An 11846-nucleotide genomic window follows, 5' to 3' on the forward strand; every position below is an offset into this window, starting at 1 on the left:
AGGTTTGAGATTCTCCAAAAAAAATGTTGCTGCTGATCCTGTTGCTGTGGATCTTCAAGGAGACCTATTCGCTGGCGGTACATATAGTTGCCTCGTTGGCCTTGTTTACACAGGCTGGCGAAATGCCAGACTTTGCCACAGTTACAACAGTTGCAACCGTAGGCAGGGCATTCGTGTGGACTGTGCGTTGTTCCACAGCGTGAACGCTTTTGTTGCAGCTTCAGCTGCGGTTTCTGTTACCGATTCTCCCTTGTTGCTCGTGTTTGTGAATTCCATTGCTAGGGCTTCAGTAAGGTTCGCATTTCGAAATTCGACTTCTAGAGCTCTTTTATGTGCTTCTTGGATATTTCCGCTCCCTTGCACATCATTACGATTTTGTCGAGGGTGAGGTCTCGTTCACAAAAAAGGCATTCTCCCAATGCTGCCTCTCTGATTAACATGACAATGCAATCGCCAATAAGTCGGGTCATTTTTCTCCCCAAAGTCGCTTCTTTCTGCTTGCCTCAGCAGGTCCATGACAAACTCATCGAATGTTTGGTTTTCTTTTTGTTTCATCGTTCAACACAGCAGACACCTGCATTACGTTTTTGTATGGTCTGTAGAGCGCGTCGAACTGTTCCAGGAGGTGCGTAACCTGGTCCGTCGACTGCTCGCCGTCGGTGTTTGGAGGTGGAGGGGAAAACGTCAGGGCGGCGTGGCAGCGACGGGGCGGCCACGGGGTCCAAGAAGATGGAGAAGTAGGGCTCTACGCGTTGCCGCGGGCTTGTTGGCGTACTCGCACTCTTGCTCGTAGATGTTACACGCTTTTTACCATTCCTCCCAGGCTTGCTGCGGGTTGACACATGGCTCAAAATGTTATATTGGTATCAAGAAGACGTTGGCTATAGTTGCAGGGTGGTTGCAATCACTCTGATACCATGTTGTGTTGTTGTTTGGTCACGATAATCACGAGACCAGGCCATTCGAGGGCAGATGTGGAACTGTTTATTTTCCAGATACAGACTTGAAAGCACAACGTGAGTAATGTTAGTTGTTAGTCTTTAGTTTGAGGGCGATGCACTGGTGGCAGCGCTAGAAGATTAGCTGGGATGCTGCACACATATGTAATCGAAGACACACAAAACAATGTTTCATGCACAGTTGTAACAATCAGTATTTATATGATTCTGTTTTATGTCCTTGACAAAGCAGAATGTGGGAAAAGCCGTAAAAGTTTGGCACTGCTTTACGTTGAATGCTAAAGGGAAATTCCCAGCTTAGATTTTGCCTAAGCAAAACTCTAGCAATGCATGGAATGTGAGTAAGCCAACATAAGCCTAGTCACAACGTGGTCATAAGCCTTCGGGAATTGAAAACTGTCAGTTTCATCGGATGGCATTTCTAATCTGATATCCAGAAAAGTGTTGACACAGTGTGCTTAAAAGTCTCAAATTCAAAATCTCCAATTGCTGTTTAAATTGGAAATTATAGTAGTCTATCGTTAGTTCACCATTCAGAAATGTTACAACCAGTGTGTAACAGCAGCTACCTCAAAAGCAAAAGCATAACTTTCAAGAGGTTCTGTTGCATATGCCTGAAACAATAAGTTGATCCTCCCCTGTCTTCTCCTAAAGCTTCCTGCTCCTCACCTGGTTTTGCACTGCCTCCGTGAGCACCTTACCTCTGATCAAGAAGTGGTCGTGTGATGATGTCATCATGTGTCATCATCTTATGTTACATCACAAAGACATCATGATGTTATGTGGTGACACTATCACGTGCTAATGATCTTTTGCATCACTTGTGCTGATGTTGGTGCCAATGTCGTTAGATGCTGCTGATGGGCAATTTTCACGTTTGATAAAGCATCTAAGGCTTTTCGCTTTAATATTTCACTTTAATACAAAAGCATTGTAACATGCACATAGTGACAAATACAGTACTTCATTCACGTCCTGTCATTGCAGGTTAAAAATGAGGAGGTGCTGCGTAGGGTGTCAGAGATGCGGCGGATGGTAGCAGATGCTGAAAGCTATCTGTCTGATGGCAACCGACCAGCAAATCAGCCACCGCTTCCAGCCAACGAGTCGACCAGCAGCGAAGAGCGCGAAGCGGGGGGCCCCACTATTCGTGCGGCCGACTCACTTTTGCTGCTCACGCAGCTGGACGACGTGTCGGAAGCACTCAATGAAGTTGCAGCTATGGCTCCAGACGAAGCTGCAAGTGAGTCGGACACAGACAGCTTCAGCACGCCAACGCAGAGCCCTCTCCACCGAACCTCAAGACTTGCGGCAACAACCGAGCCGTCGGCTCCAAACAAGCGTGGACGCAGCGGCTCCAGTTTTGGCCTTCACAGTCCAGATATGCTGCCAGGGATAGGATCTGGAGACCGTGATCTTCTTGAGTTGCTGAAGCAGCTGCAGTCAAACCCTGACATCCAGCTCCCATTTGATGAGGGAACGCTGTACTTGGACCCGGACATTATTGATCTGACCATGATCCCGCCTCCGATGACGCCTGATGCAGATGCCATGGGAGATGTCCCAGGCACGCTGGACGTGCCTCCAATGCCTTTCTCGGATCGTGGTTACCCGGGTAATCCTGCCTTGACAAGTGCGTTTCACTGTTCAACTCTTCTTCTCTGGCGTGATTCTTGCAGATGCTGTGATGCCTAAAGGAAAAACAAAAAAAAAGCTTATTCTGCTGAAGTTAATGTCTTCCAGTGATGACGACAAAAAATTAATGCGGACTCATAAACAGAAGTTTATGAACTGTGCTTATGCCAAGCACACTGATTCCACTCCTGTGCCAATTGCACCTAAGTGCACCGAATTAGATTTGCTGCGCTATTCTGATAAAAGCTACGTAAATTGCACCAAACTGCACCATAGTTTCCAGTTTGACGGTGTTGATTATTGGCAACCACACTTCCGGCATGTCACACATCACGATCATGTTCATCACGATCATAATCACCGAAGTCACAGTCATGACCAGGGATCATTGTGCAGGCAAAACAGCACTTGAAAGTGTGTCCCAGCAAGCAGTGATGCCACGGAAGGTGCGGACTCAGCTTCTAATATACAAGTTGGCTCAAGAGCAAAACGCACTCTTCGCAATGGCTCTTGGCTTTTAGGCCAGTTGGTAGTGGCAATTCTTTGGCTGACATCCTGTGTTCTATAAATGCTGCTGGCAGCTCATTTGTAGCCTTGAATTGTGTATAGTTTATTACCGTATTTACTTGCATAATCCTCGCACTCGCATAATTCTTGCACCCCCCACATCACCCAAAAAAAATACGTTTTTTTTTCCTAGGGTAATTATCGCACCTCCGAAAACTCCTGCAATAATGTCGTCTGCTCGTTCCAGCCACTGATGATGATAGCGTGCACTATTTGGTGCCATCTCTTAAGCATCAAGTGTACCGTTGCACGGAGATTCAATTCAATCCAAGCCAAGCCGAAGTGGCCAGTGCGCGTTGCGGCGTGTTTTGTATGTTGTGTTGGTAATCTTGGCACGTTATAGGGGGATACTGAAGTCACACGGCTGCTTCAAGTTGCAAGTGATAGATCATGCGCTAAACAACGGCAACAGGGCCGCCGGTAGGCCGTTCGGAGCCTACGAGTTTTGTGTTCGCTACTGGTTACAGCAGCTGAAAGCCACCAAGACGCGTTGCGCCTGCTGTGTGCCTAAAACTTGGATCGATGGTAAACTTTATCTCTTCAGAAGGAAACTGCGGACGATTCTGTTAAGTAGCCATCAGCCCAATACTGACATCCTACGCTTACCTTTTGAGGGCTCCTGTTGAGCGCCGACCGCTACCGCTACGCCCACAACACCCACAAGCTTCATGGATGGTATTGTAATTCTCGACTATTTGCTTCCACTTTTTTGTGTCTCAAATAAATCTTGCCTTGTGTAGAACCTCTGCTTTTATTGTTGAGGTAAGCTATAATTAATACTTCTGAAAGCTTGCTGTAAGTTGCTGGCGTAAGAATCCTGATTTGCGGTCACTTCGTTTTCTTTTTCGCTTTCTGCGTTTTCATGAAAAGTTTTCCCCGCGTAATTCTCGCACCGCCCAACTTTGCATCAGTTTTCTGGCAAAAAAAGTGCGAGGATTATGTGAGTAAATACGGTAAATAATCAATCAAAAGTATCAGTGCAATTTAATGACAAGAAACAGACGTTGGCTTTTGTCTTCGAACAATGCGTAAGAAGGGACAAATTTTTTGCGTGGAGGCATGGGCTCTGGCAAGGGTGGTGCAATGAAGCTATACCCCCCTCGCTCGTGATGAGCTGATGACAGGTCTAGTTCTTGCGTAAATTTTATTTTCGATCGAATCTGAAAATATATATCTTGTGAACTGAAGAATGTGAAGGGGGAAGCACAGCATGGTCTGTTGCTCAATAAGCAATGCTCTTTATAATGATGAAGATGGCTGTTTGTGCTTGTTTGTACAGTAAAATCTTGATACAATAAATCTCAAGGTACCGCTAAAAATCGTTTGTTATTTTGAAAAGTCGTTCTAGTGAAAGTATTGAAATTTGCACAAAAATCATTAACGAAAACACGCGAGTTGCCTGCCTGTGCTGTGTATACATTTGCAACCGCGTTATGCTAAAATGAGCACAAAAAAACAAACACGAAATAGTATGGAACCAGTGCACGTTTATTTGAGTGCGATCCATTCTAATGTAGTTAGCACGACTGCTGAAAGACAAACTCTTAAATGTGCGCATCCTTCTTACGCACTACAAAGCGCTGGCATTAAACACCAATTCTTCATGTTTGTTCACGTGTGCTGTTTCAACGTCATCTTTGCCCTCGTTTGCTGTTTTCTTATCACAACAAATGGTTTGGATCTTATCGGTCGTCAGCTAAGTCGACGTGCATGCTTCGTCATCGCACTGTGCATAGTGTTTGAGCATTAGTGAAGCATGCACATGTAGTCATGGGCGACCGGGCGACTTCATCCCATATGTTACTGCTGTTGCATTTTCCACTGTCGTAACATTCCTTTTGGGCTGCTCATCTTGAACGCTCAATCACGAACCAAAAGGCTGGAATACGGCCATATGATAAGAGCGCATGTAAAGCTGCCCGACGCAATCAAAGGCAATGGGCGAAGCCTGACGCGAAAAACAAGTATTAGGCAATGATGATGGCGATAAGGCTATCACACATTTGAATGTGGCTAGCAGATAGAGAAATAGGAGGGCATTGTGATGATGATGATGATAGTGGCAGGTAAGGAGCTGGGCATTGTTTTCACAACAGCTCGTAACTTTTTTAAATCACTATTCGTTATTTTGAAGTGTTGTGAAGATACAAGGGGGATGAAATTTAATATGTTATTCTAATATATTCGCTATTCTGAAATTCGTAGCAGTGAAATGCTATATTTACATTAAACCAATGAACATTTTGAAGGGGATTTTTGAAAAAGTCACTAATCTGGGGTTCGCTGGGGTATATAACTGAATTGCATAATACAATAAAAGCTCATTCATTCAAACTCAATGGGGACTAAAAAAATTTTCAAATTGAGCGGCATTCGAATTCTCGAATGAACTGACATCGCATCGCACCGCGCAGGCTAAACTCACTGTCATCTCTGTACTCATTATCACTAACTAGGCACTACTAAATGTTTGTGGCAAGTGATTTTGCAAAGTAGTTTGGGGAGCTCTAATAACAAACAGAATTAATTGACCAGCCAGTGATACACCAGTAGCACTGACATGCATTCTTGTAAGCAGTGGGCCTTAATGTGAAATATGACATTATTTGTGCTCCAAAACATGTTCACTTACATGGCAAAAAGGAAGAGTTAATGCAATCAAAATGAAAAGTACATAATCGGAAAATTTTCTTTGCTTGCACTCCCGTGACTCCATGGCATCGTTTGCAGCTTGTCCAAGAGCTCTAATACAGCATCCAAATTTTCATCTGCTGAGAAATGCTGCTATTTTGTATCTTGAATAAATTTGGTTTGGTTTGGTTTTACAATAAATTGTGATCACCTTGGGCCAGCTTCTGCAAGTAGCAATCAAAACCATGGGCTCCCATTTCAGTTCAATTTAACCATTGAAGACGCTGACACGTTTGAGTCGTCGGTAGTTTTCTCCCATTACACATGACTGTGCTAGGTCCGGGGCCTCAGTTCAAATTAAAATATATCCTAGTGGTATAAGCGAATGAAATACCAGCTGTTTAAGTGAGTGTCATGTTATGTCGAGGGTGCCTTTCTTTTGTCTTGGTCCTTAGCCTGTGCTACCGTCAAGTATTACTCTTCGCAACCCTAGTCTTACTGAAGAACTGTGCACGGTTTTATTTTGTGCTCGTCTTTTCTGTCACTTGTGCAGACTGCACACTACAGGCCACTGACACCGACCAGGTTGACTCGGCACGAGTAGTGGCCGAATTGGACAACCTCTGTGATGCACTGACCGAGATGCGTGCTTCGGGCAATGAGTTGGGCTGCGACGCCATTTTTCAGCAGCTGGGCTGCCAAGATCTGGAGAGCTTCATCGCGAGTGTGACTGTGCCCCCGCCCCCAACGTTATCGGATGACATGCCCCCCATGCTACTGCCAGACAGCGATGACGACATCGCCTCATACATCATCCCTCCGCCACCTCCGAGCTGCGACGAAGAGCAGAACGAAGTGCTGGCCCGCTTCGAGCGTGCCTCTGAGGACATGCGTCGCTTCATAGGTGGTGCCAGCACGGAAGCCAACAGCCCCGCCTTGGAGCCACCCGCCTTTGAAAGCCTGAAAGTGCTGTCGTATGGCAGCTTGCTCGAGCCTGCCAATGCACCAAGTCCCATGGTGAGAGAGCGGCGAGGTTCTGACGACAGCCATACGTACGAGAACTGCGAACTTTCAAGAGGGTCGCAGGAAACACACTCGGCTCCACAATCACTTCAGAACGGGCTTCATGAATATGAAGACATGGCGTTTGGCAAACCGCGAGTGCCACCAAGGCTCCGAAGGATGGCAGGTGGCAGTAGTGGTAGCTCTGATTTGACAGCATCTGGGACGGCACCAAAGCGAGACCGTACGGGGAGCTGCGACAACATCCAGGTTTCTGGAAGTTCACTAGCTCAGCGGCAAGTGGCTCGGTCACATTCGTGGACGAATCTCCAGGGTCCCGTGAGCCCAGGTTTAACTAGGAAAGGAACAGCTGGGAAGCCTCCACTGCCTCCAGGCCTCTCCTTTGCACAGGTGGGGAGAGAGTAACATTATCAATATTGATACTATCTACATCGAATAGCACAGTGATAAAATAAATGCATTTCGAAAATCACCTTGCTACTTGCCAACAAGTGTCAAGTCTGCAAGAGGAAAACAATAAAAAATACATCCTGTCTGTAATTTTTTTTATCCTGACTGTCAAATTCGCTTCATTTAGCCATTAAGTTGCATTAGAACTTGCGGTATAAGTCTACACATCCTATTAATTTGGAATGTTTGCATGGCACACATGCAATTAGTTTAATTAAGTATTCAATTAGCTGTCACATAGATACACTTGTGGCCAGTTTTGACAGTTGTGAGATAAGCTAATATATGGGTCCTTATTTCATTCATTGCAGATCTATGCTTGTGTCATTGTCGGATTTTTCATTGTAGATCAATTGCACTATTGTTTCCTCTCTTGTTACTACAGGATCACCCGAAGCAGCCACTGCCAGGTGGTTTGGACCAGGCTGGCATTTCACGCTGTGGGTCAGCTAGCCCGCACCCTTCCTCGAGTCCACTAACTTCACGTAGGGCAGGGTCGCTCCGCTCCGGCTCCGTAGGCCGGGCCGGCGGCCGCCACTTGAGCAGGAGCTCGCATGGACGCTATCATCAGCGCAGTAGCTCTCTCAACTCGGAGTCTAGCAGCACTGCCTCCCTTCTAAATGGTATCAATGGCTGCACCTGCTCTCCACTTGGCTCAGGCAGCCCGTCTTCAGCCTGCCCCAGATGCCAGGCTGCAGAAGACACCAGCAGCTCAAAACAACCCGTGGCAGACTCTCCCTTCTTGCGCGCACAGGAGGAGGTTTGCGGAATGGTGCTACGACTCGAAAATGCCCTCAGGGCTGGGGACGCTAGAGGCGACGTTGCTACCTCGACTAATGACAGGCAGGCCAGGGAGACCCTGCTGGCCAAGTCGCGTCAGTTTGTGACTGCTTCCAAGGTGTTTGTGCGCAGTGCAAGCGAGAACTCTGAGCAAGTGACCGCGCAGCTGGCCGCGTGTATGTCGCTTCTGGATAGCATGTGTGCAGCTGCTGAGCAGCTGGCCCTCTCCGGCCCTGCCTGGGCATCCCTGGTCGAACAAGTCAAAGCAGTGGCGGTGGCATACGCACGTGCCACCGGGGCGGTTGACGGTGCCACCGTGGGCTCACTCATGCACCAAGCAACGGACCTGGCCTCTACACTGACGGCACTCATGCGGACTCTTCGCTCACTGGACAGCTCCTAATGTGGCCTCCCCCCCCCCCCTTTTTTTTGCCCCCTTTTTTTTTCTCGCACGCTCAAGGCTGCTTTCTTTCTCCGCTCTCAGCCTGCACGAATGGCACCAAGCCGTTTTCGCATTGAGGCGCTCTCTCACAACTGCATTTATGATAGCCATAGAAAAGCTGGAAAAAAGATGAAAGGTCAAAGAGTAATCTCAGCACGTGTTAACATGTATGCACTGACCAACGCTGCCCCCAACAATTTCTCTAGCAGTGAGGAAACGCTGCAACAGTGGTGCTACCACAATTCTTCTTCGAGCTTTTTCTTTTTTTTTTCCATACAAGGCACATAGGGACCAAAATATAGTCCATCAATGGGCTCATTTTGGTCTCCTGGTGCAAGCGGATCTCGCTTGGGCAGACAAAGTGCACCTCCATACAAGGTGTGCCGTGTTTCAGAAGAAATACAGTAGTCAGTGGGCTTTATGAGGACAATGTGCAGCTGTGGGTCAAAATGCTCAGGAAGGTCATACGGTACATTGTGCACGTTTTGTGAGTGCAACGATTGGAATCATGGGGGAGAACGCTTGGCAACAGATGGTACGTGGCTTACTTTCACCACCGAGTTCTTTTTTTGGCAGCCTTGCTACATTTTTAATTAACAATAGCAAACTTAAATGTATCCCACCAAACATTTGCAATACTGTTGTAAACAACAGAGTGCAAAAAAATGCTTTATAAAGCAAAGTGGATCGACGTATGGCTCAGACTAAAGCAGACAAGATATTTCACCGCTGGTAACTCGTAAAACCGGTGCAATTTTTGCGACGCTGCAAAATTGATGAGCATTCACTTTTGGGCTAAATGTTGTGCATGATGCAGCTTTAACAGAGCCATGCAGCAACGCTCGGACAATGTCGATATGTGTAAATTTTCAAGAAGCTGTGCTAAAAAAAAAATTCGCAGCATGTTACACTCTGTACCAATGTTGTATCATGGCTGTACCGCTGAAAGGCAAAAGCCTGCTGCACACTTAATAATATATTAAGTTATACTATCTGAAACAAGACTTCCTGCAAGACATAACGAGACGGAATCTGAGAGACACTCATTAAATTACCCTTATATTGTCAGTCAATTGAATTGTTCCTCCCCCACTGAAGGTTTCTGCATGTCAGACATCACGCTGCCTCCAGGACAGGCCCACCTTTGACCAAGTAATGACACCATGTGATGAATTCAAAAATTTTGGCAATCTGTGACTTCACGGCGTTATGTCATTAATGATATAAGTCTTCATTTGTCTGCCACGTTTCAAACAAGAGGTCACTGAAGAAGACACTTCTGGTTTTCGCTCATTTTCATGCCTATCAGTTAATGCTGTAAAATTCAGTGTAGGCCGAGAAATTTTTGTAAAGGCAGACAACCATTTCATTTCATTAATTTGTACATCACATAACATAGGAAAATACCGTACAAGCCGATGCCTCACACAGCAGAGTCTGCAGAACATAAGTTCGAAAGTGCAGCCTTTATGCATTATACAAACAAACTACTTCATACAATTTTAAACTTCTCCACATTTACCTATGCCATGGTATATCCATCAAGTGCATCAGGCGTTAAAGAAGTGTCTTCTTCATGTTTCCTAGAAGGTCCCAAGACATTCACATCTTTGAGAACCTCTGAACAGTTACTTTCACTCATCATTGAACATCAAAGAAGCGTACAAAAGGGTTGGATAGGCCTGTAATCCCATGGGTTTAGAAAAAAGGCCCACATTTAGCTTAGTAACGTTTTTTACTTTGCAAGCAGAATGTGGGAGCTCGTACATCTCATTTAACAACAAAGAGCCCTGAAAATGTTCATGCACATAACTGCATTGGATACCAGCTTAGGAAAGCGTGTGTTTCCTGCATACTACATCATTGCAACGGCAGCGAAGTATGTGACTGGTAGTGCACATTCAAAATCTTAGGCATTAAAACGGGCTCGATGGGCAGCTATAGGAACGGCGGAGGCTGGAGTTGTCTACCGTTCCACCTCCGATATGAGATTGAAGGGCATACACTCTCAAGTGACTTCCAATGCCATAAATTAACGAATGCTCCGTTCGTTTCAGCCGACGGCGCCTTGCATGATCTACAGTCTCCACCAGATATATTGAAAATCTAGAGTGCCCCGCTGTGCGACCAGGCACAATGCCGGGCCTTGAAGTGTGAAAAAATGAAATCACCATTGAAAGCTTCAGTACATCCCAGAGACATGCCGATCGATGCTGCAGCTCTTGCGTGCCCATGCTATCTAAAGCCAGTGGTCTATTTGTCTACGTGGTTGCGCCACAAATGTTGGTTCACATTTGCTGCATTCCCTCGCATGTGCTATTTTTATTTTCTGGTTGCTGTAAAATTGTAGCATTCAGCACAGGACTACAGGACGGGGATATTACAAAAGGGAACCATAAACGATACTCAAGCTTTCATCTTTTTTGTTACAAGTATATTAGGAATGGGGTGTCCAAGCTGTTTTCTTGCTTTGCTGTCCACTATCTCACAGAGTTGCCTTGAAAAAACGTGTTGGCCGACACGCATTCCTACACGTGTACAGTGTTGCAGATACAGAAAGCAGGTCTGCCAACCTCGTACAAAGCTTTTCTGACATGTTTCTAGCCATGGTGGCCACGAGATTTAAAAAAAAGTGTCCCAACAAAGCGGTTTATATAAGCGGACAACTTTGGCTTTAGTAAATCTGTAGTAAATTTCGGCCAGGTACTAAAAAAACAAATAGTAAATCTCAGTCGGTATCATGAATCGATCAAATCTTTCCTTCTATTTCAGACATGTCAGTGGAGCTCTGGCTCATTCAGTTCATTCAAACCAGCAGAGTACCATTCATTCAAACAACAGCGAAGTATCTTGCTGTGTTAAGCATCAGAATGTTATTAACAGAGTTGTATTTATTGGTGCAAAGCCAACAGCTGATCACAACCCTCACTGCAATACTGCCATCGATGGTTACCATCAGTGAATGTCTTAGAACTGCTGGTGTATGGCTTACGAAGTTAAAAGATAAGCTTAATGCAAGAACTAGAAGAGTAAGTGCAATATTATGACTTAGGGAAACTCATGGATAAATTACCAGTATGAGCATGCATGTTTCCGCAACACTTTGCAGATCTTAGATTTTTTGCTGAGTGATTTTAACATGGAAGCTAGCGAATCCACTTTTGTTGTGGCTATATTTGCAAGGTCCAACATCATATGACAGAGCACCAATTGATTAAAGTTGTTTCTATGTACAAGAAAATAGGGCAAGAAGAGAGGGAATAACATTGCAGATAAAATTGATCCAAAGTATCCTGAACACTTTTTAACGCTAATCTCGTGTCCATCATGGCTAATGTTTAAAAAAAAAAGACCTTACT

General features: G+C 45.5%; 1 protein-coding gene across 2 annotated transcripts in view; it reads left to right on the forward strand.

Moving 5' to 3' along the window:
* LOC119170012 (uncharacterized) overlaps window positions 1-8592 on the forward strand; it is a 417618-nt gene extending 409026 nt beyond the window's left edge. For both annotated transcript variants that reach the window (XM_037421026.2, XM_075881169.1), the window contains 3 exons: window positions 1947-2592; window positions 6346-7205; window positions 7651-8592. In XM_037421026.2, the coding sequence (XP_037276923.2) occupies window positions 1947-2592; window positions 6346-7205; window positions 7651-8448 (2304 nt within the window). In that variant the 3' untranslated portion in view covers window positions 8449-8592. The remainder of the gene's footprint in view (window positions 1-1946; window positions 2593-6345; window positions 7206-7650) is intronic.
* Window positions 8593-11846: the final 3254 nt, after the last annotated feature.

Source organism: Rhipicephalus microplus, chromosome 2, assembly GCF_043290135.1.
Source record: "Rhipicephalus microplus isolate Deutch F79 chromosome 2, USDA_Rmic, whole genome shotgun sequence".
Lineage (NCBI taxonomy): Eukaryota > Metazoa > Arthropoda > Arachnida > Ixodida > Ixodidae > Rhipicephalus > Rhipicephalus microplus.